The following is a 26,008-nucleotide window of genomic DNA, read 5'->3' on the forward strand; positions in this document are numbered from 1 at the left end:
TTCTTTTAATAATAAGAAAATATGCTTACAATCTTGTGCTAGTGTAGACTCATACCAATTCGCAGACACCCACCTACAGAAGGCTACAACCTTCTCTTGTTCTCCAGCTACTACTGGAAGGGAGCTACAACCCCCTAGCTCTTGTACTAGCCAATATGTCTATTAGTACGTAGGTGCCAACGTACAGAAAAATAAATAAATAAAAATAAATAAAAAAATAAAAAAATAAAAAATAAAATAAAAAATAAAAATAAAAATAAAAAGTAAAAAGTAAATAAATAAATAAATAATAATAATAAATAATAATAATAAATTAAAAAAAAATAAAAATAAGCAAACAAATAAATAATAAAAATAAAAATAAACCACTCTTCTACCAGGGACCACGTTTCATTAATTTTCAGACTGGATACTTCTGGAACACACCACCACAATCGGAAGGCCATGTTTCATCCAATTTTCATACTGGACCCATCAACAACATTAAAACTCAGAAAATCATAACTTCATCAAATACATCTGCATGAACGAATCACTAAAACTCAATCATAACTTTCTGAATCAACCACAGTGAAATCAATCAATCACTAACAACCCATCATCCCTGAAGAAAATCACAATCAATCAATCTGATCATTCAGAACACTGTTACCAGAATATAGTCATTAGAACAGAACCTAGAACTCTGCAACAGCGAATAGAGACTACTAAAAATTTAAACATCATGCTTCATAAGGTATATGCTACTTCCATATGTCGAACCAATGTGTATACGCACTTTTACTGAAGGGAACTAGTGTATAGATCTGCAAATTCCAATTTATGATGCATATGCTACTTTGATATGTTGAACCAGTGTGCATGCGGTATTTTCCAAAGTGAACCTGTATACATATTTGTAAATGCTAACTTAAAACATCACAACTATTCCAGACTTTAGTCATACCCATATCATCACATTTACGGAATAAAACATGCACTAGTATTTAGATCTAGACTATTCAAGATCGAACCACATAATGAGAACACTTTTAAGCCTTTATGATCCTAGTTCATCAACCTTCATCATCCATATAGGTGCCTCCTTAGATCAGATTAAACAAACCATCAGAAACTCATTAACCTACATATATGATCCAGCCCCTCATAAGATGTTCAAATTACTTGCACACTTAGCCTAATGATCTTCTCCTCCTTATATAGTTTTAGTCCTTTCTCAATACCATGGACCAAAACTACTTAGGACCAATACTTTGGACAAAATACCTTGGACTAATTACCTAGGGTCAATTACCTTGGACCAAGAAATACCTTCTATGAAAGTGTGTGTGTACATATACGCTTCTTTTGTTCAGTAAACCTACGTGTTTATGTAGCTTGGACAAGGTGAACTTGTGTATACCTCTCTTTCTTCATTCTTTAGAGTCTTATATGTAATTATTTGTTGTTGACTTGTTGCACCATGATCTTTCATCTGAGTGAGTTGCCATCAAGGACATCAACAATATCATAATGCTAACAATGTCCCCCTTTGGACTTGATAGCAACAACAACACCAAGTCACTCTCCCCCTTTGACATCAAGGATAAAGGGTGGACCAAGATATTCTCCTCTTTCGATATACATTATGCTATCCATGCTCCCCTTGAGTACATGCTAAATTCTTTGATTGAGCTCCCCCTTTGTACACACTGAGATCCACTAAACCATCCATGCTCCCCCTCAGCATATGTAAAGTCCTAGGTATAAGTATCTATAGTCATAGCTGTATTCAGCAACCATAATGCGAACAATGTAGAATTTGAGTGAAGATTAATGCTCCCCCTGAACTTAGGCTACCTGTTCATTGTTAATAAGTCAACGATCAAGGCATCTTTGTCAAATAGATAAAAAATAATGAACATGGCATATCAATAGACTGTAATAATCAACATCAGACAGAGCACCCATCAGGGAAAATTTTAAGAACCCCCCCCAAATTTATAAATATAATAATTGGGCGAATCTCCATGGTATATAGGAAAAATGGAAGGCGATTTTATCAATAATATAATATGTAGATATAATTTTCTGGCGAATCTCTCACCAAGCATGGCGAATATTTTACTCAATTATAAAATCTTGTAAAAACTTGGCAAATCTTTCACTAAATAATAAAACTTTGTAAAGACCTAGTGAATTTTAGCATTGTGAACTCTTAGAGAATTTTTTGAAGAAGTATAAAACCATATATGATAAGAGCCACATGGTGGCAATATCACTATTTTTTTTCACATTCCCACGACATGGAACTTGTCTATAAAATTATAAAAAAACCAACCAAGTCCCTTATAATATGTAGGTAAGCTTATAACAGAGTCTGATACCTCTATTATGCTTGTCTTCATTCAAGTGGCATAGCTGATATACTGTGAATCACAACTCGCTCAAAACTCAACTCTACAGTGTACTTAAAACCTTTGGAAATTGAATCTGACAACTCTATAAAAAGGATTAGTGAAATAGAAGCTTTTGTGAATGAGCCCACTAACTATCACTGCTAAACAATCAATCTAGACTATGAAGTCTTCCATCTTGATCACAATCGTGCTCACGATCAAGGGAGTGCGATCACCTGGCCTGACATAATAGCCATCATAGCTTCCCTGCCAATACACAAGTATGTTCCTGTTTGCAGTTAGAAAAATTACCCAAATTACAATCTATTTACTCCAGCCTATGTTGGAAAGTTACAGAAGGATGACTAGTGCAATCAATCCATTCCTTTTATCCCTGGATTTGTTTCAGTTTAAAACAGAACTATAAAAATATACTTGTCCAATGTCTACTGCTACTGAGCATTAGTTAATTCATAAGAAAGTATGTAAACACACAAACATAAATTCACACTCATGAATATCCCAACTTTCTATCAAGTGCTATGACTAGTGATGGAAATCACAATTATTTTCAAAAGCCTGGAATCATGCCTAAGCATCCTCTATGAATGACCTAATGCCTTCCTGGTTAGTTGTCTACATTAAAGTTGCAACAAACAATATGACATTAGGCATGGCTTGAAAGTAACAAACCGCTGCAAAACTCAGGCATAGATGGCAAGTACAGACCGCGTTTTCAAGATATCGGTTAGAAAATCCATAGCATATAATAGCACAAATTGAGAAACTCATAATGTCCTGTCTGTTGAATATTGTAGCCAATTTTCTCACAGATTATACTGCAGAGCATAAAACTGCTCATAAATTAACATAACACGCAGGCTTCATATTCCTTGTATATGGCTTCATATTCTTTGTTTTTCTTCAAGTTTGTTGCTTTACAAGACTTAAATTATTCCTTCTGAATTTGCTTTACAAGACTTAAATTATTAAAGATAATAACAAATCTTCCCAACCATTCAAGATAAATCTGATTTAACTTGAATGCACATATTCTTTATTTCCATTATCTAAATGTTTTACTGTCATGAAAAATAGATATTTCCATCTCAACATATCCTTGATCATTTGACATTTCCCTTGGTTAGTTTTTAAAGGTAATGGCTAAACATTTACAGAAGTTCTAATATTGTAAGCCTTACCATTTCCTTTTCATTTGTCAAGTTTAATTTCCACATTTTTTATTTCAATGAAACATTAAAGGCTGCAAACTTTGTGGTTATGATCCAACTGGTAGAATAAGGATGACTTTCTATGAAGCTCAAACCACTCACAAGACCCTTTAATACCACCATGCTTATTTGGCATGCCCGGGGTCTACAAAACCACAAGACTGACATAATAGATTTCATGCTTCAAGAAAACAGAAATACTTCAAGCTTGACTTCCATTACATTTTTTTACACGCACTATATGGTCTACCCTGTCCTCTTAGATGGACAGAGGTTCTTTGTGAAGACACACCAAATACAACCGAGTGATTTATGGCACAATGATTAAATAATGATAAGCCAACAAAATATGTACTATTAAACATAGGATATGCTCACTCAAGGGAAAGATTACTAGCCGAGGATTTAGACTCCAAACACCTAATTGGAAGTTGGTTTATGTGGCCTCAAACCAAATGCACTTGGACTCGTATTTTTCCCTTGACTAACCAGGGGAATGCCGAATGCTTTTCCCCTCTGTGAGGGCTATGTGTCTGTCTGATCTCACTTATACGGGGGCTATATATTTGTTTAGCTTCTGCAACTTGGGGACTTAATGTAGACTCGGATCCATGAATTAGTGTGCAATCACTCGAGCTAGTTATCCGTGGACTATATATGTGTTTGACCTCACCGCGACTTCATGTAATCATCTCATTCAAAAATTCGCCATCATTTGCACCTGTTCCCATGCTTCCTAGTCCGAACCCCTGAATTCCAGCTTCCTGCAATCAATATATGTTATAGTTCAATTTATTATTGTTCATGCTGCAGGGCTTATGAAATAGAATTGAGTAATATTTTTAAAATTTGTTTGATATGTGTCTTGCACTCACTGTTATATTGCATGACATTCCAGGGGCTTCTTCATACTCTGCTGCATCCAATTCTTGAAGATGTGCTCCTTTGAAAAACTTGGGAAGGATATACTGCCTCGCTGGGACTAACAAGTTACAACATGATTAGTAGTGGGAAGAGAACACCATCTATAGGCACCCATGTGATACCAAAACATGCCAGCAAATAACATGTCTGGAAAATGGTGAAAGTGGCAATTGTCTTGAAAGGCACCGTTTCAAGAAATGTAGCATGATACTCCTAAAGTTCTCTGTAACCATCAGTTCAACATTGATCAGCTTTGAAAACTATATTACAAGCATTAAATTCAATCACATTATAGTTTGAATAAAGTTCATATTTGTATCTATGGCTTGGAGCAGTGAAAAGAAACAATAGCCTTTCCCAAAATTGATTTCCTGGCAAACTCTCTATGGCCATGAAGGCAAAGTAACCCCAAAGCACAGAAGTTGGGATCTTTCTAATGATGGGCATTACTGCAAGGCAGCCAACCACCATCAGAGATTGCAACAAATTACTCAATTGCTGTTCTTTCACCTCAACAGGAAGCAGGTCATCCACGTCCTTGTCAACATTAAAAATTGATTCATCAACTGGGGCATCCATATTCCTAGTACTTGCAGCCAACTGAATTGTGGTCTCTTTCAATTCCTTAAGCGCCTGCATAAATGGTTGGGACATGACAAGACAAATAAATAAAGGGAGAGGAAAATTAGATAAATTGAAACACCCAAACTCAAAAATAAGACCATTACCAAGGTAGGTGGAGGCTGATAAACCATTGGGGTCTGCATTTGCTCATAGGCTTCTTGCATGTTTCCGTATAATTTCCCTAAGGTTGAATTTTTCTGCATACTTTTTCGGATTGTTGTCACTAACTTGCTAAGCACCAACTGTAACAAAAGTACTTTTAAGTTACTCGTCTATAAAATGTCTGAATTGTGTCTTTTCCCTGAGAAGCTGCAATTGATAATTCCAATATATTGGTACCTGATGTTTGAGGGTAGCTAAGCCTTTCATGTGCATTGGAGATTCAGGAATAACACCATTTGAAGGAGGTATGCCAACAATACCACATAAAATAGTCTGTCACAATAAAAGGAAAATTTATGAATCCACTAGAGATTTTTTATGGAGGTGAAAACAAAGAATGAAGAGTTAGATCAAGATGTCTTCAGGAGACAAAAAGCTCTTCCAGAATAGGGTAGCCAGTGACAGTTGAACCTAAACATGAACCCTGACAAAAATTACAACATAGTTCTAAATAATATATATTTACTGAGGTAATTTGCATACCAAAAATCCTAAGAGAAGTCATAATGGTATGAAGAAGGTTTTCTTAAGTTGAACTCATTTTGTTGGGCAAGTTGGGATGCAACGCTGTGACCAGAGACATTTATGCCTTCAGGATGAAATAGGGATGGAGACTTCAAGAATGTTCTCCAGCTTCTTCACAAAACAAATTGGCTGAGACTTTAAAGATTTCCCTAATGCAGACACCAAACTTCGAAACACAGCCACTTCAGGGCCTGGAGGGGGAGGCAAAGCTACTCTCAAAGCAGGATCCATGATTGTGGCCAAGATGAATCTAGGGTTATCTCAAATGCACGCATGGGCTATAACAAATTTATATCTATACATCTACCGAAGATTATTTTTGCATTTTCAAGTTTTTGTAGCTTTGAGAATATATGGTAAGAGAATCATATTTCTCTAACTCAAAATGCTTGTTTGCTGTATTTGGTGCATACATGTACAAATACCATAAATATCCATATTTGAGGAAAAAACAAATATGACCGAAATAAGAGTCTAGTCCAAAATTTATATTTGGAAAAAGCAAATACAGCTGAATACGATAAAATACAACCAAATACAATACAGTCAATATATAACAAAAATAAGGTCCATGACATATTGACAGTATTATTCATATATATGGCCAGATATGACCATATCAGTACTTTGGCCATATTTCTGTATCTGAAGGCCAGCTACAGCTGTGTGTTGTAAGTGTGATTTGCTGAACATTTTTTTGCTTACCAAACTCAAAAGTAGACTCAAACCTAGGAAATGCAGAATCATATAGATTTTCTATAACTCAATTCTATCAATATAGTTCTTCAGAATAAGACAAATATTATTACCTACCAAGTCTTTGTAAGGTTGCTGAAAACTCCTGCAACCTAACCACCTGTTTATGTAGCAGAACCATTTTGAGGTACAAAACATCCTAGAAATGCCCCTGACAATTTTCTGAGGTGTTGCCAAAACAGAAATGTGCCAACTGCCAACATAACGTTGTTCTCTGCATTTCTTCAGAATCTTGTTTCATAAATTGCAGGTTTGAGGAACCCAAACCTTGTGGTACCCACTCAGAACAACAAAACTAAAAAAAATAGCAGAATCTTTCTAAATGAAACATAAAAATTTGCAAAAAAGGAACAAAATTCAACATATAAAAAGAGTGTTTCCAAGTTTACACGTAACTGCTGCATTTGGATTTATGACCCAGGTAACCATATCCTTGCGTGTTTTGGAAACCATTTCAAAGTTTCGGGTAAATTCAAGGGAAATTCTACTGTAAGAGAGCCTCAGCCTCATAATTTGATAGTATAATGTAAGGCATAATTTTATGGGTAATTGACTCAGCTATGAAAATGCAGATTTACTAAAATCCTCTAAAATGATATTTATCCTTTAACATATTTTTTAAACAACATTGGCTAACATGTGTAATGAGTAGCATTATGGTGTTTTTATAGTGAAATGCAACTGGAGTTTCTTCAAGATCTATTTGTTACTGTATCATCAGTTTAAAATAAAGTTTGCCTAACAATTCCATCATTACAAGTGGTCAAAAGCCTAAAACAACAAACAAATGCATATTAACTTCAAAAATTTAATTTCCATATGCAACAACAAGTGTCATACATTTCTCCCTGTTATTTTCTTTAATATTTAAGAAAATAAATATTATCATCCACACTGATAATTCTTATAATATGTTCTTTCGTATCTTGGTCAGACGCTCAAGGACAGGTCTAATATCTCACTAAGTATTTTATAATATTTTAAGTTCTGTAATATACCTGGTGGATTGGTAATGTGACACGCACTGCTTGTCTCCATTTCGAAGCTTAAGGATATGGTTGAGAGATAGAGGTTGTCCTTTCAACTTTTTCTGGAAGCAAGAGAACATGGATAGAGAACATGAACTAAATATGAGATCAAAAAAGTGGAAAGAGGATAGAGTGCAAGAGATTAACTAGAGTTACAAAAGAAAGGATGAAGAGGAAAAGGGTAAAAAGAAGAATCTACCATGGAATCAATCACTAAGAATGATCCAATACACTGTCTAACGATATTGCCTGGGCCCTGAAAAGTACCCATGCCTGAGAGGACCTAGCTAGATGATCCTGGGAGGCATCTGCCAAACATGAGCAGACCAGCTCTGCACATTCAAGGGCAGTGAAGTCATGGCTTAAAGTGTGTGCATCATTGAACCTTTTGATGAAAGAAATTCGTAACCAAGCAAGCCACTAATTCTAACTTGTATAAGAAAGAATTTGCATTGAAATATTCTGGCAATTGGAGAGCAAAACCTTGGGATTGGCAGGGTATTGTTCAAAAACACCAATACCAGTTGAGAGAAGCCTTACGGCAGTGTTTTCAGAGATGCCATTAACATCAACCGTAGGGATATTTAAAATTTCTGAGATGAGAAATCCACTGCTGCTAAATATCTTGGATCATTCCTCAAATGGTTCAACAATGTAGGCCACTTTGCTTGTTAAAAACATGTTGTCAGTGGTTTATCAAAGTCCAAATGACCGGGGTAAATGGCAAGATAATGTTAAATATGAAAAATCCATTGCATGCTCTGAAAAACATAGCAGAATAAGTGGAAGCAGAGATTCAACCATGGGTAAAATTAAGAGAAAAGCAAATTTTTGCAATGCTCGACATGGTCTAGTCAAATATTATGCATACTACGAGCAGCTCCAGTCTTGTATATAAAAACAGTCACCGTGGATAAACTTGGCAGCAAAATAAAGAAACATTCAATACAGTTGAGCATACTTTATATGAACCCTTAAAAATGTCATTCATGCCATTGCTCAGTTGGCTTGGCATCCTCTGTTTTATAAATCAAACAGTGTGAGCGGAACTATTTTGAGGAGCGTGGAAGGTTTAAGCATGTCTAGTTCCCATTTTGGGCAAAGTGGTGAACATTGAACCTTAGCAAATAACACAGATCCAGAATTGTAGATAAGGCAAGATAATTTTATTCCACAAGATTTCTTAGTAAGCATTTTTCACCAACCCATTATGTCATGACAACAACACTTTCACGGTTGACATTTGACAATTGATCACTCTGATGGGCTTTGTAAAAATTGCAAATACTTCTTCACATTAAACAAATTAATCCAAGCCACTGTTTGTGTCTGACTTTTCCTTTGAGAATATTCTTGTTTCCAAACTTAGAACATCCCCCAGATTGAGTTAGTTAGGTAGAGACTAATCCTAAACGAGATTTCTCTGCTATATCAACAATAGTCTTAGGGTTAGTGTAGGGATTTCCCCCCTTTGTACGGAATTTTCTTAGCCTAAAGAGCGGAGTGAGTTAATAAGTGATAGCTAGTGACCCACTTGATTGTGTCCTCCAACTCCCCCTTTGAGTGAGGTTAGGGATTTTATTCTAGGAGGGTCTGAGAGAAAACACTTCCCACTCACCATGAAATGCAAATTGATGACCATGAATGGTCTTGATCTCCACATGATCAAGCACAACAAATTCATTGCTGCCATTTCCTTCTCCAATACAGATCAATCCTTCAAATCTCTGAAACAAGAAGAGTTTTGCTCATTGCCATTTGTGCACCCTTACTCCATCAGAGTACGATAGATTCCAAATGATGCAGCTCATAACAATTTCGTGGGATCTATTAAAGCATGTCTTCCTGAGGGTTAGAACCATTTTCTTCACGTTATGCTTTCCTGTCAAATTGAAAAACTCCTTCAGTTTTAACCAACATTGAGTTTAAATCCCAAATGACAATAGTCAATATTTGAATCTACACAACGTCTAAACATAAAGATTCAAGATCCCTCAGGTAACATGTGGACATGGAAATTGTAAGGATTAGCAGCATCTAAAGTTCACTCGTTCAATTACCTAGAGCCTTTGCATCTCCACATCACAAGATTAAATAATGTTACAGACATTGATCAGAGCTGTTTTGCTTTCCAATGGAATATTTAAAAAATATAAAATTTTGATGCTGCCCAAAAAAATGATAAATAAAAGAACATGACCTTTTGACTGCTTGGACGCCTGCAACATTGTTGATGGACCAAATACAGGCATTTGAATGCATTTAACTACGTAAAATGTACTAACTTGGATGTGAGCTCTTTTGACTAGCAATTAGTCAAAATCTGGTGTGATGATATTATTTCAGAATACTGTCCCTTAGAAACATCACAGAATCAGTTATAAGAGACTGCTTGAATATGCCTGTATATATGCTCTTTGTAAACAATTGAATAAAATGAGATAAAAACAAACTGCAAATGTCCATAGTAACATTTTCCAGAATTGGCTACACAAGGCAACTGAACGGTAAATTACTAATAAGTGGCAGACATTTTGTCTTTGAAGAAAGCAATAAATATAGGAGCTCTTTGTTACCATAATGACATAGGGTGAACTTACAATGAATTACTGGAAAGAAAGTATCGATGAGAATACAATTTATCCTTTTAGAATCATTCCCCTTATGTACAGAACCAAAGAAATCAAATGATTTCCATACAACTTTTAGCTTGAGATGTTTTAGGAGTCAGACTTGTCTTAAAATACAATGATTACTCACAATGCACAAGGTTGGCGCATAGGTGTTAGCTGTCTGGTAGTTCCCGTTTAAGCATGTGTCGTCCTAGGAAAGGAGTGTGGAAGGTTTAAGCATGTCTAGTTCCCGTTTTGGGCAAAATGGTGAACATTGAACCTTAGCAAATAACACAGATCCAGAATTGTAGATAAGGCAAGATAATTTTATTCCACAAGATTTCTTAGTAAGCATTTTTCACCAACCCATTATGTCATGACAACAACACTTTCACGGTTGACATTTGACATTTGATCACTCTGATGGGCTTTGTAAAAATTGCAAATACTTCTTCACATTAAACAAATTAATCCAAGCCACCGTTTGTGTCTGACTTTTCCTTTGAGAATTTTCTTGTTTCCAAACTTAGAACATCCCCCAGATTGAGTTAGTTAGGTAGAGACTAATCCTAAACGAGATTTCTCTGCTATATCAACAATAGTCTTAGGGTTAGTGTAGGGATTTCCCCCCTTGGTACGGAATTTTCTTAGCCTAAAGAGCGGAGTGAGTTAATAAGTGATAGCTAGTGACCCACTTGATTGTGTCCTCCAACTCCCCCTTTGAGTGAGGTTAGGGATTTTATTCTAGGAGGGTCTGAGAGAAAACACTTCCCACTCACCATGAAATGCAAATTGATGACCATGAATGGTCTTGATCTCCACATGATCAAGCACAGCAAATTCATTGCTGTCATTTCCTTCTCCAATACAGATCAATCCTTCAAATCTCTGAAACAAGAAGAGTTTTGCTCATTGCCATTTGTGCACCCTTACTCCATCAGAGTTCGATAGATTCCAAATGATGCAGCTCATAACAATTTTGTGTGGGATCTATTAAAGCATGTCTTCCTGAGGGTTAGAACCATTTTCTTCACGTTATGCTTTCCTGTCAAATTGAAAAACTCCTTCAGTTTTAACCAACATTGAGTTTAAATCCCAAATGACAATAGTCAATATTTGAATCTACACAACGTCTAAACATAAAGATTCAGGATCCCTCAGGTAACATGTGGACATGGAAATTGTAAGGATTAACAGCATCTAAAGTTCACTCGTTCAATTACCTAGAGCCTTTGCATCTCCACATCACAAGATTAAATAATGTTACAGACATTGATCAGAGCTGTTTTGCTTTCCAATGGAATATTTAAAAAATATAAAATTTTGATGCTGCCCAAAAAATTGATAAATAAAAGAACATGACCTTTTGACTGCTTGGACGCCTGCAACATTGTTGATGGACCAAATACAGGCATTTGAATGCATTTAACTACGTAAAATGTACTAACTTGGATGTGAGCTCTTTTGACTAGCAATTAGTCAAAATCTGGTGTGATGATATTATTTCAGAATACTGTCCCTTAGAAACATCACAGAGTCAGTTATAAGAGACTGCTTGAATATGCCTGTATATATGCTCTTTGTAAACAATTGAATAAAATGAGATGAAAACAAACTGCAAATGTCCATAGTAACATTTTCCAGAATTGGCTACACAAGGCAACTGAATGGTAAATTACTAATAAGTGGCAGACATTTTGTCTTTGAAGAAAGCAATAAATATAGGAGCTCTTTGTTACCATAATGACATAGGGTGAACTTACAATGAATTACTGGAAAGAATGTATCGATGAGAATACAATTTATCCTTTTAGAATCATTCCCCTTATGTACAGAACCAAAGAAATCAAATGATTTCCATACAACTTTTACCTTGAGATGTTTTAGGAGTCAGACTTGTCTTAAAATACAATGATTACTCACAATGCACAAGGTTGGCACATAGGTGTTAGCTGTCTGATAGTTCCCGTTTAAGCATGTGTCGTCCTAGGAAAGGAGTGTGGAAGGTTTAAGCATGTCTAGTTCCCGTTTTGGGCAAAATGGTGAACATTGAACCTTAGCAAATAACACAGATCCAGAATTGTAGATAAGGCAAGATAATTTTATTTTAAGTCTAAATAAAGCCTCACAGATAGGTAAACAGGACTAAGAAGTACAACCAGTGATGCCAATATGTAGGGGCACCCTATGCTACCCCAAAAGCATAAAACAAAATATAACAGGATCAAACAAGAGAACATGAACTAAATATGAGATCAAAAAAGTGGAAAGAGGATAGAGTGCAAGAGATTAACTAGAGTTACAAAAGACAGGATGAAGAGGAAAAGGGTAAAAAGAAGAATCTACCATGGAATCAATCACTAAGAATGATCCAATACACTGTCTAACGATATTGCCTGGGCCCTGAAAAGTAGCCATGCCTGAGAGGACCTAGCTAGATGATCCTGGGAGGCATCTGCCAAACATGAGCAGACCACCTCTGCACATTCAAGGGCAGTGAAGTCATGGCTTAAAGTGTGTGCATCATTGAACCTTTTGATGAAAGAAATTCATAACCAAGCAAGCCACTAATTCATAACCAAGCAAGCCACAAGATTAAATAATGTTACAGACATTGATCAGAGCTGTTTTGCTTTCCAATGGAATATTTAAAAAATATAAAATTTTGACGCTGCCCAAAAAAATGATAAATAAAAGAGCATGACCTTTTGACTGCTTGGACGCCTGCAACCGTAGGGATATTTAAAATTTCTGAGATGAGAAACTGTCCATTTGTGCACCCTTACTCCATCAGAGTTCGATAGATTCCAAATGATGCAGCTCATAACAATTTTGTGTGGGATCTATTAAAGCATGTCTTCCTGAGGGTTAGAACCATTTTCTTCACGTTATGCTTTCCTGTCAAATTGAAAAACTCCTTCAATTTTAACCAACATTGAGTTTAAATCCCAAATGACAATAGTCAATATTTGAATCTACACAACGTCTAAACATAAAGATTCAAGATCCCTCAGGTAACATGTAGACATGGAAATTGTAAGGATTAGCAGCATCTAAAGTTCACTCGTTCAATTACCTAGAGCCTTTGCATCTCCACATCACAAGATTAAATAATGTTATAGACATTGATCAGAGTTGTTTTGCTTTACAATGGAATATTTAAAAAATATAAAATTTTGATGCTGCCCAAATAATTGATAAATAAAATAACATGACCTTTTGACTGCTTGCACGCCTGCAACATTGTTGATGGACCAAATACAGGCATTTGAATGCATTTAACTACGTAAAATGTACTACTTGGATGTGAGCTCTTTTGACTAGCAATTAGTCAAAATCTGGTGTGATGATATTATTTCAGAATACTGTCCCTTAGAAACATCACAGAATCAGTTATAAGAGACTGCTTGAATATGCCTGTATATATGCTCTTTGTAAACAATTGAATAAAATGAGATAAAAACAAACTGCAAATGTCCATAGTAACATTTTCCAGAATTGGCTACACAAGGCAACTGAATCGTAAATTACTCATAAGTGGCAGACATATGAAGCCACTTACCCTGATTCAAAAGCCGGCTACAGATGGGCAGGACCTGCATAACAGGCCTAATTTCTCGCGCTCAGCCAACCATTCTGTCAAGTACCGACTGTTGTTTTTGCTGCTGCAGTGGCATGAGCCGTTCAAATCCAAGAAACCAAAATCCAAGAAACCATGGATACCAGAAGAATAAGCGGATTGAAAATGCAAAAATATCGCACCGGCACAGAAACTGTTGCTGCTAACTAGAACATTTAGATCTGTGAACTATGATGAAAAAACCTAATTCAAAACCATTTTTATACAGGGACCCAGGGAGCCATAATCCGGAATTCATGCAAACAGCGGGCTGAATCGGTGAAAACAGGGAGCGCCCTCCATTTGAAAACAAATCAAATCTAACCTCCCAGGACCAAATCGACCCTCACAAACCACTCCCAAACCAGAAAACCCCACTCCCAAATCAGAAAACCCAAACTGTAAATCAGAAATGGCGATTTTGCTATCCCAAACCAGGAGCAAATATCAAAATGGGGCGATTTTAAGAAAAATACGATTCGGTTAGTTTACCCGCCCTGGGCTAAAATAAAAAAATAAATTAATTTTTAAATAAAATGAGGGCTAATTATATAAAAAAGTTTTTATTATTTTAATTAAAAATTCGCCCCATTAAAATATAAAAAGCCTTAAATTTCGCCTTTGGGCGATTATTCGCCCCTAAAATTAACCTTGGCACCCATATCAGAGCCTGTTCCACTATTTTTCTTGTCTGAAAAATATATACGCTTCTCGACCCATAGAAACCCGCGTGTGTACACGCCTGTACTTCATTGAACACGCGTATAATAACCTTTCTTGAAAGAATTGGATTTAACAGTAGGATGATGCAGCAAGTACTCCAAGCTTTTGTCTGAGATATTCAAATGTGTCTTTGGGTAGTGGTTTAGTGAATATATCAGCAACCTGTTCTTTGGAGGGAACATACTCTAATTTGAACTTTTGTTCAAGCAGTTGTTCTCGTAGAAAATGGTACTTGATGGGTATGTGCTTGGTCTTGGAGTGCATGACTGGATTCTTTGTAATACTGATGGTACTTGTATTATCACATAGAATGGAGATGGGTAAAGTACATGTGATCTGAATGTCTTGCAAGGTTTGCATCATCCAAAGTAGTTGTGTGCAGCAAGATGCAACAGCCACATATTCTACTTCAGCTATAGGTAAAGCAATTGAACTTTGTTTCTTGCTGAACCAAGATACTAACCTGGAACCCATATAGAATGCACCACCACTAGTTCTTTTTCTGTCATCAACACTTCCTGCCCAATCTGCATCTGTACATGCATGAAGAGTAAGATTTGTATCTCTAGGATACCATAAACCAAAGTCTTGAGTTCCTTGAAGATATTTGAAAATTATTTTGACTGCCTGAAGGTGTGATTCCTTTATACTTGCTTGGAATCTTCCAACTATTCCTACTGCATGCATGATGTCAGGTCAAGTACCTGTTGGATAAAGCAGACTGCCAATCATGGATCTATAAGTTGGTTCATGTACTGCTACTGATTCGTCATTTGAGCTGAGACTGCATCCTGTTACCATTGGGGTACATACAGGTTTAGAATCTTCCATTATATACCTTTTCAAGATCTATTTGAGATATTTGGTTTGTGAAAGAAAAATACCATCTTTATTTTGTTGAACTTGTAGACCAAGAGAATAAGTAAGTTCACGAAGCAAGGACATTTCAAATTCTTGATGCATTACTGAGGAAAAATTATAACTCATGGATTCTTCATTGTTACCAAAAATGATATCATCAACATAAACAATAATAATTAGTAATTTATCAGTTTCAATCTTTGTATATAGATTGCTATTTGTTGAACCTTTTGTAAAACCTTGTTGGTATAGATATTTGTCAAGATGGTAATACCAGGCCCTTGGAGCTTGTTTCAAACCATAGAGGGCATTTTTGAGTGTTCATACAAGTTTTTCATCATTTCCAAGAATGAATCCTTCTGGCTATTCAATATAAACTTCTTCTTCTAAATCTCCATTCAGGAAGGATGATTTTACTGCCATTTGATATACTTTGAATTTCTGAAAGCTAGAAAGAGTAAGAAACATCTGTATGGCTTCAAGTCTAGCAACAGGTGCAAAAGTTTCTTCAAAATATATACCTCCTTGTTGAGCATACCCTTTACAAACAAGTTTGTCCTTGTTTCTAATGACTTCTCCATTTTCATTCAGCTTGTTTTTCAATATCCATTTCATTCCTATAATATTTTTATCATGAGGAATAGGAACTAATTCCCAAGTATCCTTCCTTTCAATTTTCTCAAGTTCTTCATCCATCGCCTTGACCCAACATTCATATTTGCATGATTCATTTACATTTTGAGGTTCGATGGAGGATAGTAATGCTAAATAGCTTGAGGTCCCTGTAATAGTTCTTCGTGTCTATACACCTGCCTCTTTTTCCCCTAAAATTCGAGTTTTTGGATGATTTTTCTGAACATACCTGGATGGAGTCTTTTCTTCTACCATTATCTCCTCTTCTAGTTATTCATTTGTTTCTTCTTCAATATCATTTTGATTTAATGAGGGAAAATAGTCCCCACCTTCTTCATTGTCATAATCTTCTGTTTTTATCTGTTTAGGATTTTTGCATGCTTCATCAACTACAACATCAATGCTTTCAACAATTTTCCCAGGTCTTTTATTATAACATTTATATCATTTACTTCTAGAAGAATAACCAATAAGAATACCTTCATCTGCTCTAGGTTCAAACTTACCAAGCTTTTCATCAATCCTTTTGATATAAAATTTGCTTCCAAAAACTTTAAAGTATTTTACAGTAGGAGTCTTACCATACCAAAGTTCATGTGGAGTTTGAGTGCTATTTACCTGAACATTTTCTTGGTTGAGAATAGTTACGGTGGCAAATGCAGCTTCACCCCAGAAGGTTGCAGGAGTTCCAGATTCATCTAGCATAGGTCGAGCCATTTTTTGAACAGTTTTGTTCAATCTTTCTACCACTCCATTTTGCTGAGGAGTCCTTACAGTGGAGAATTGCGTTTTTATTCCATGTTGTTCACAAAAGTCAAAGAATTCATCCGAGGTAAATTCCCCTCCTCAATCAGATCTGAGGCATTTGATTTTTTGATCTGATTCATTTTCAACCAAAGCTTTGAAGGCTTGGAACTTTTCAAATGCTTCATCTTTATGCTTTAGAAGACCAAAACATTCTAGAAAAATCATCAATGAACAAAATAAAGTACTCTTCTCCACGAGGTGACTTTTTCCTTGATGGTCCACATAAATCAGTATGGACAAGTTCAAGACGCTTACTAGCTGACCCTTCCTTTTCAATGAAGTGAGTTCTAGTTTGCATATTGTATTTTTAGGGATGCTGATATCTGGAAGGTCATGAACAACCTTGAATCTACATGCTTTTCTTATTTGAGAAAAGCTTATATGTCCCAATATTCTATGCCACAACTAGGTTTTTTCATAGATAGCACAGTTGTTGTCCTACCTTGAGTATGTATAAGTTGTTTGGAGTTCTTGTACCTTTGATCACGGTCTCTCCAGTATCAATTTCATGAACAACACATCCATTTGATAGAAACACCACTTCATTTCCTTGATCACACATTTGACTGACACTCAACAGGTTATGTTTTAAACTGTCTACATATATAACATTTCCAACTTTAACCTTTTCTTTCAAGAAAACAGAGCCCTTACCTTTTATGACAACAGGAGTGTCATTTCCAAATGAGACATTCTTTTCCTTTTCTAAGGCAATATCTGAGTGAAGTTTTTCTTTGTCACCTGTCATGTGTTTTGAGAATCCACTGTCGATGTACCACTGATTTTCTTGTCCCCCTGCATACAAGGCCATACCACATCTTTCTGTTTGAGATTCTTTCCTTCTCCATATCTTGGGATTTAATGGAGTTTGCTCCTTTTGAGATGTTTGCCAAAATTTTCTCCTACATTCAGATTCTTCATGACCAAAGTTGTTACAAATTGAGCATTCTATTTCATTTTCAAGATGAGAAAAGTTATTATAGGAACTTTTCTTGACCCCTGTTGCATTCCTTTGATTTCGTGCTTCTCTAGTCATGATGGTTTTGTAAGTAACACATTGAGCAGCTTTGTGTCCAAAATTATGACATGAAAAACTTTGCCCATTAAATAAGTTCCTGCAACTATGGAATCTATTGACCTCATGATTGTAGTTTCTATTGATATTCATCTCTGGAGCAAATTAAGTATGATTTACCTGAGGTTGGTTGTGGCTTTTATTCATCCTTGGAGTAAATTGAGTCTGATTTACCTGGTGATCTTCTTTATGCCTTTTCTTACAATTGTCATACTGTTCACTGGTCTTTGCTGCATCAAGATAGCTTTTAGTGGAGGTTGACGACTTTTGTGATTGAGATGATTCTTCAGTATATCCAAGACCTTTCTTTATCAGCAGAGAATGCTGCACTTTGATAATTTCATTTAAGCTTTCTGATCCCTTATCAAATCTAAGATTGAGAGATTTCATTTTCTCAAGATCCTTTCTTAAACCCACAATTTCACATTTTAGTTTTTCATTGTGTTTTTCTTTTTCAACAAGTTGTTATGTCAAGGTATCTATAATCATATACCTTTCTTCTAAATAGATTTTGAGTTTAGAGGTTTCAACATGAAGGTCATCCTCTTCTAAATCATCTCAAAAATTATCATCGTCATAAGCCATTAGAAGTCTATAGTCATTACTATTTTCATTTTCATCACTATTTGATATACCATCGCTATCTTCATGAGTATAGTAACTTTTTTTATTTACAACTTGTTTTCTATTCCATTTTGCATATTCCTTCCCTTTTTCATATTTATCTTTGTGAGGACATTTAGCAGGATAAGGATCGTCTCTGCGACAAGCAAAACATTTGAAGGGTAGCTTAACTCTAAATCTTCTGGAACCCCGTTGAAGCTTCTTGACAAAGTTTACCTCATCTTATTCTTCTGAAATATGTCCTGATTCATTGTGTTCTTCCTTTCCTTTTGTTGAACCTTTAAATGTGGCTTCTCTCACATTTGATGGTCCTCCTTTTCTCATCTCAAAGGCAGCTAAGATTTCGTGATGTTGTGTCATAGTGATAGTCTATAGATCCTGTTTTCCTTCTATGGAAAACACTTTTGATTCAAATTTAGCAGACGGGGATCTCAAAACATTCTCAACTATGTTAACTTCCTTTATTTCTTCACCCAAATTCTTCATACAATTAACAACCTCATCTATACGTAAGAAGTAACTAGCTATACTTTCATCACTGTGCATCTTAAGAGCTTCATACTGAATTTTGAGAGTTTGAAGTTTAACACACTTTACCTGAGAGTCTGCTTCATAGCTTATTACGATTTTTTCCCATATTTCTTTGGCTGATTTGAGCTGCATGAATTTGACAAACTCTAATTTTGAAAGACTTCCCAATAAAGTATTGACAGTTCTGGCATTGGTTTCATATTTCTTTTTACCTACCATATCTATAGGAATTGTTGTTGGAATGTATATCCTCCTTCAACAATTTCCAAGACATCCATTCCAAGTGATTGTAGATAGGTTGTGGTCCCATCAAAGATTGGCAGTCTGATGGATCCCATGCTTTCTTGATTACTCATGATGATGGATCTCCCTTCAAGCGATCAAGCTTATTCTGAAGGACCTGCTCTGATACCAATTATTGGAAATAATACTGAGAGGGGGGGTGAGTCAGTATTATCAGATCAATAAATTTATTTCTCAAACAGATTTATATATGCTACTTCAGCTAAGTGAACTAGTGTGTATACGTGACTATACTTAAAGCAACCAACGTATATGCAGAGAAATTTTGATTTAGGAAATTTATCATGTATTTAGCTTTAACCAGTATATCAGATATTTATTAGACAGTGCAGTAAAAGCAGAATAAAGAATCACACATAAGCAGCACACATGAACACCAAGATATAAGGTGGAAACCCAATGTGGATAAAAACCACCTACTGTTGTCATCTTTGTCTTCTTTTAATAATAAGAAAATATTTTTACAATCTTGTACTGGTGCAGACTCATACCAGTACATAGGCACCCACCTGTAGAAGGCTACAGCCTTCTCTCGTTCTCCAGCTACTACTAGAAGGGAGCTACAACCCCCTAGCTCTTGTACTAGCCAATATGTTTACTAGTACGTAGGTGCCAGCCTACTGAAAAAAAACTCCACTCTTCTACCAGGGCCCATGTTTCATGAATTTTCAAACTGGATACTCCTGGAACACATCACCACAATCTGAAGGCCATGTTTCATCCAATTTTCACACTGGACTCATCAACCACATTAAAACTCAGTAAATCATAACTTCATCAAATACATCTGCATCAACCAATCACTGAAACTCAATCATCATTTTCTGAATCAACCATAGCTAAATCAATCAATCACTGACAACCCATCAGCCCTGAAGCAAATCACAATCAATCAATCTGATCATTCAGAACATTGTTACCAGAATACAAACATCAGAACATAACCCAAAACTTTGCAATAGCAAACAGAGACTACTGAAACTTTAAACATCATGCTTCATAAGGTATACACTACTTCCTTGTGTCAAACCAGTGTGTACATGCATTGTCACCGAAGGGAACCAACATACAGATCTACAAAGTGCAAATTATGATGTACACGCTACTTTGATATGGTAAACCAACATGCATACGCTATTTTACTAAATCGAACTTGCATACAGATATGTAAATGCTAACTTAAAACATCAAAACTATTCCAGACTTCAGTGATACCCAGATCATCACATTTACAGAATAAAACATGCGTCAGTATTCAGATCTAGATTATTCAAGATCAAACCACATAATGAGAATACTTTTAAGCCTTTATGATCTCGGTTCATCAACCTTCATCAGCCATATAAGTGCCTCCTTAGATCAGATCAAAGAAACCATCAGAAGCTAATTAACCTGCATATATGATCCAACCCCTCATAAGATGTTCAAATTATTTGGACACCTGGGATAATGATCTTCTCCTCCTTATATAGTTTTAGGCCTTTCTTAATACCATGGACCAAAACTACTTAGGACCAATACCTTGGGCCAAATACCTCGAACCAATTACCTTGGGTTAAATACCTTGGACCAAAAACTTTGGTTTTCCAAGATATACGCGCGTTTCCTTCTATGAAAGTGCGTGTTCACGTATACGCTTCTTTTGTTCAGTAAACCTGCGTGTATATGCAACTTGGACAATGTGAACCTGCATATACCTCACTTTCTCCATTCTTTGGAGTCTGATCTGTAATTCTTTGTTGTTGACCTGTTGCACTGTGATCTCTCATCTAAGTGAGTTGCCATCGATGAAAACACCAGTATCATAATGCCAACAATTGAAATATATGAGTACAAACATGGCACAGCAAATATAGGAGAACAAGATACTTTTTCTACTTACAAATAGAGGAGAGAGTTTACAACCATAACTACAAGCTTACTTTGTAGACGTCTGTCCAAGTTGACTTTTCCTTCCTTGTCACAGTTCATACCTCAACATCAACCCTAATGTATTATTATGGTGACCCCTTTAGGCTCAAAACAGCAACATGAGGGCACTATCGATCTCAAAAATCCAACCTTGACGTTATGGAAGGCAATACATATATAGGATAAGAGTGGCAGTTTAGGATTTAGCTTTCTAGGCTCGAGTTCCACATGTGATGGGAAGGTGAGATCAAGGGATAAGAGACAATATATCCAAGATAGGATAAGGTAGGAATTCAAGCTCTCTCCATGCTAAATAGTTAAAATTACCTTAGAAGCATTTAGAAGAGGAAGCTTCAGAGATATTTTTTATTTCCTAAATTTCTAGAATTAGGGCACCTGCAGAAAGGAGAAACATGTGATGACTAGCATTGGTGCTTCAATAGGAAAAATGCACCAAATGTAGGGGGACAAACATGAAATCTACTTTGGGGCTAAAAAAAATGTTTTTGAGCAATTTGACCCTTAAACTCAGACTTTTTGGAGAAGTGATGCTTAGTGCTTTATGAAAGGATGATGAAAAAATGTTCAAGGATGTGATTGATCTAGTTTGTAGGCCTATTGACCAGATGTGAAAAAATGGCTTGTAACAACTATGACATGAAGAAGAAGAACGATTCCTTCGTGCCAAATCAAACCCTAATCTAGAAATCTAAACCACATAAATTGATGAGTAGGGTTAAGCCACCAACCTAAAAGTTGCAAATCCAAAATCCACCTAGAGATTTATTTGTTATGAGCTTGTCATGTTTTAGGGCTCTCTCCCTCTCAACAACAAATGCACAAATGAATTGGAATTGGGGGAAAAATCCCTTTGATAGGAAAAATATAATTTTTACCTTGGCTATTATGGGATCATCGTTGCTTAGTTTGGCAAAACATTTTCACCATTGGAATGCTCCCATCGAGCTCTATAATGGGTCTTCCATTGTTTTTGATAATTTAGAAATTCGTTTGGACTCCAATTTATCCTTGGTGTCTGACTTTGCCACCTACTCAAATCGAATCTCTTCATATGTGTCTCTTGTACTCTGACACACATTGTATTTACACTTTTCGACATATGTGTCAAGTTTCTATGTGAGTAACCATAGTCCCCTTTGAGACTTCCCCTTTTGGTAGCATTATTGGATCTCTTGTATTCAAAGAATCATAGATGCTTTACCCCTATACCCATGTAGTTTCTTCTCAACCTCATTAATTCCTGTTATAGTATATCATCCCCTCCATATCTGTTATTCATCCTATCTTGCTCATATTTGGCCTCAAACTATTCTAATATGTCTTTGAAAATCCTTCATCTCAATAATTGAGCATTCGCTCTAGAATCATATTAGTCATAGCCAAGTCAACCTAGCATATTATTCTCTAACAACGAAAGTCATAATTCCACCCATCCCATTATTTCCCCATCATTATCCCTCGTGTCAATCTCTATCAGTCACATTACTATGTTCCTTGTGCCTTTTTTTAGGACTCCTCTTTGCCTCAACTCTGGCAGGTCCTCTTCTATGAACTTCAACACATTTATTCCAAGAGAGTAACCTAGAGGGTTGCATACCTTAGTTCCAATGTTCATTATTGTCTAGTGCCTTGAATCAAGCAATGGGAATAATCATTTCCCTTTGACTTAGTCATTTCTCACATTCTTAACTCCAACTCATTATTGCATGATTGAGAATCATACACTTGATGGCTCGGTGCTCCAACAGATTGTTCCAACATTCACTGAGTGTGTTTGAGTTGTTCCAGAACTCATGAGGTAGCCCTGCACATGCCCAAAATTAAGAAGGAAGCCACCAACATGCCTAGAAGCTAGCAGATCATGGTCTAGCATCAAATGTACTTCTGTAGATTTAACTGGCTCTGTTTCCAATAATTGTAAAGCCCACAGTATGAACCCCTCCTTCAAATGGTCCATTCAAATTTTTAGAGCCCTTTCATGTTTATAAGTGATTCTTTTGGTTTTGATCTCCGCCTCACATTATCTTAGGATAATTTCATCCTATGTAATGAGATCAATAGTATTCATTGTATCAGTCTTGGACTCTATCTTCCAAGCACATATGTATATGGAACTTATTGTATCATTTTATCATTTTATGCCTAATTGATGCCAACTCATTATGTATCATCAATTATGTTGCTCAAAGCCACATTGTTGGGCACACCATTTTTATTTGTACTAAGTTATCTCAGTGGCTATGCGTATGCCTCCCCCACCTTGTTGAGGTCATTTCGACACCATAAAAATGAGACTTCTATTTAAAAAGCAAGTCTCTCCTACACTATTTTTAGTTCTTCCCTACTTTAGCGCTCTCTCCCTCTCTCTATAACCTCCCTTTGGTATCTTGTGAAAGTGAGCCCACAATGTATTTCAGTCATATGATGTGCTCCTAACACCCATACATTGGGGGGCAACTTGTTATAACCTAAAAAGTTATGACCTCGCCATTTTCCACTAGGATGATCAAAATACAGCATGTAGTATGGATTTTAAAAATCAAACTCACTTTCACCATAGAAAATAATTTAGAGAACCACTTTTTCTAAATTACTTTTGTTTACCCACTTGAAAATAACCTAGAAATTCATATAATTAATTTCATGTTATTTTCATATTTACCCATAGAGTTAAAATAATTACAAATATTGTCCGCACAGGGTAGCTCAAGTGGCAATGGCTATGGAAATGAAGTCTCACTGAACCAGAGATCTTGGGTTCGATTCTTGTGCTACCCTCCCCGGAAATGGGGTGAATAACGGACATGTAAAAATCGAAAATGAGAGGGTCCTACCAAGCTTACAAAAAAAAAAATTACAAATATTTCCGCTCATCCATACGAATAATGAAATAAATCATTACTTATTTATTATTCCTTTATCATTTAACTTCGCTCCCTTGAAATAGTTATTAACTCATTATTTCCTAAATATTTCTAACCCCTTTTGACTGTGTACCACAACAATAATTAAGTAAATCAATGTTTATTTATTATTCCTTAGCTATTTAAATTCTCTCCCGTGAGATAAGAATTGAACCAATATTTAGTAATTATCTCAAACCCACTTTCACTATATCTCCTTAAATTAATTCATAAATTGTTTTTCATTTATTGTTACTTTAACCATTTTTCTTGATTAACTTAATACACCATTATTTTTTGAATTTGTCCACTAAATATTTTTTTTTACAATTTCAAGAGTCTTATCATCTTTTAAATATAATAAAATATTCCTAATGGCTAGATCTTGATTTAGGATAATAATTTTTATTTCTATATTTAGATCTAGGTTTATCCTAGCATTTTATTATAAATAGGAGAGGTTTTTCTTCACTCTCTACACATGACCATTTCACCACCGTCACTCTTGTCCTAAATCATTTGAGCTCCCATTTTAATTTGATCCATTCACTCTTCCTTTTATCACAAGAACTAGTGAGAGAGACACTAATTATTGAAGTAAAAGGCATAAAATAACCCTTCCTACAGAGGGGGATGATCTATACCCACATCAACATTCTTCTCTATCACGTGTATTTGTCCTTTTAATACAATAAAAAATATTTCATATCCATTAGGTAATACTGTATGGGTTTATTATCCTTGTTCCAGTGTATGCTTTTCAATATTTGTAGGTAATTTTGTAGGGTTTCCTCATATTTTATTTTGCAAATATGAAGACGGTACTAAGAATAAATAGTACTTGTATGTTTTATTCTTGTTTCAATAGTTTTTAGGGCTATTTTTCAAAGATAGCTAAAGTGAGGGTTTTTAATACATCTTATAGAAAACTTCATACTAATAAGAAGTGCTACCTTCCATACAGAAATTAGCTCCAGATCCTCATGCAATGTTGATAAATGATATAGTTTTGTAGAAAAGGTACAAAACTGTAAGAGGAAGGCATAAATGATCATTGGATTTTTTTTTTTAAAGATAACTTGCGAAGAATGCTAACTGGTACTCTAAGGAGAAGGTAGAAGAAGCATTATCTTATCTCATTCAATAAAATATTTTGGTGACCAAACGCCTCCCAAATTGGGGAGGTATGATTCATATTGGATCATTATGTTGCCTTTCAGTAATATCAAAAATTGCAAGGTGGAAAAATAAGATAGACTAGTTTACAGTAACAAATTTAGCAATGCCACCCAATTGTAGTATTATAGTTTGAAACCTTCTGACGCTAGCTTGAGGCCTAAAATCACATTTTCTTAGGGGTAATTTTTTTTTTCCTTGAGAGTAGGACCACTTGACACTATAATAATCATATATTACTTTCAAATGATCAAATAAGCACATCAATCGGAGTTTATATGCACAAGTTATGACTCCTAGAAGTTGAATTATCATGATTGACCAATATAATTTGAGAGGAAGTTAACTAACCCCACATTACTTATGGAAATGGGGCTAGCCACATGGGAATATGAGTAATAATCAAGAGGGATTGAGTTGTAACTCATGTTTAAGGTTGAATGGGTAAAATTTAAGCCCTAGTTAACTATTATGTTGCATTATAATTGATCCATGAGGAGGAAATCGGGTTCCCTTCTATTATCCTGCATTTTTCTCCATAATACAACAATGTAGTTGAGTGTGGATAGGGAGAGACAAC

General features: G+C 35.6%; 1 protein-coding gene across 1 annotated transcript; it reads right to left on the minus strand.

Moving 5' to 3' along the window:
* Positions 1 to 3,348: 3,348 nt before the first annotated feature.
* On the minus strand, positions 3,349 to 13,744 carry LOC149155111 (putative boron transporter 2). The gene is made up of 5 exons (XM_089444577.1): positions 12,947 to 13,744; positions 5,498 to 5,593; positions 5,263 to 5,400; positions 4,486 to 5,167; positions 3,349 to 4,374 (listed from the first exon to the last, which is right to left on the minus strand). Exons 1-4 carry the CDS (start codon positions 13,064 to 13,066, stop codon positions 4,772 to 4,774), a joined length of 750 nt encoding a protein of 249 aa, XP_089300703.1. The 5' UTR covers positions 13,067 to 13,744; the 3' UTR covers positions 3,349 to 4,374; positions 4,486 to 4,771.
* Positions 13,745 to 26,008: the final 12,264 nt, after the last annotated feature.

Source organism: Pinus tabuliformis, chromosome 9 (genome assembly GCF_031772625.1).
Source record: "Pinus tabuliformis cultivar Carrire ecotype Pingquan chromosome 9, CPIR1, whole genome shotgun sequence".
Taxonomy (NCBI): domain Eukaryota; kingdom Viridiplantae; phylum Streptophyta; class Pinopsida; order Pinales; family Pinaceae; genus Pinus; species Pinus tabuliformis.

Excerpts from the sequence above, each read along its gene's own strand:
- LOC149155111 (XM_089444577.1), bottom strand. The coding sequence starts at position 13,066 with ATGAGCTGCATCATTTGGAATCTATCGAACTCTGATGGAGTAAGGGTG. Across the intron at positions 5,594-12,946 it reads GGCGTCCAAGCAGTCAAAAG|ACTATTTTATGTGGTATTGT; the intron begins GTCATGCTCTTT and ends TTATTGTGACAG. Across the intron at positions 5,168-5,262 it reads ATCAGCCTCCACCTACCTTG|GCGCTTAAGGAATTGAAAGA; the intron begins GTAATGGTCTTA and ends CCATTTATGCAG.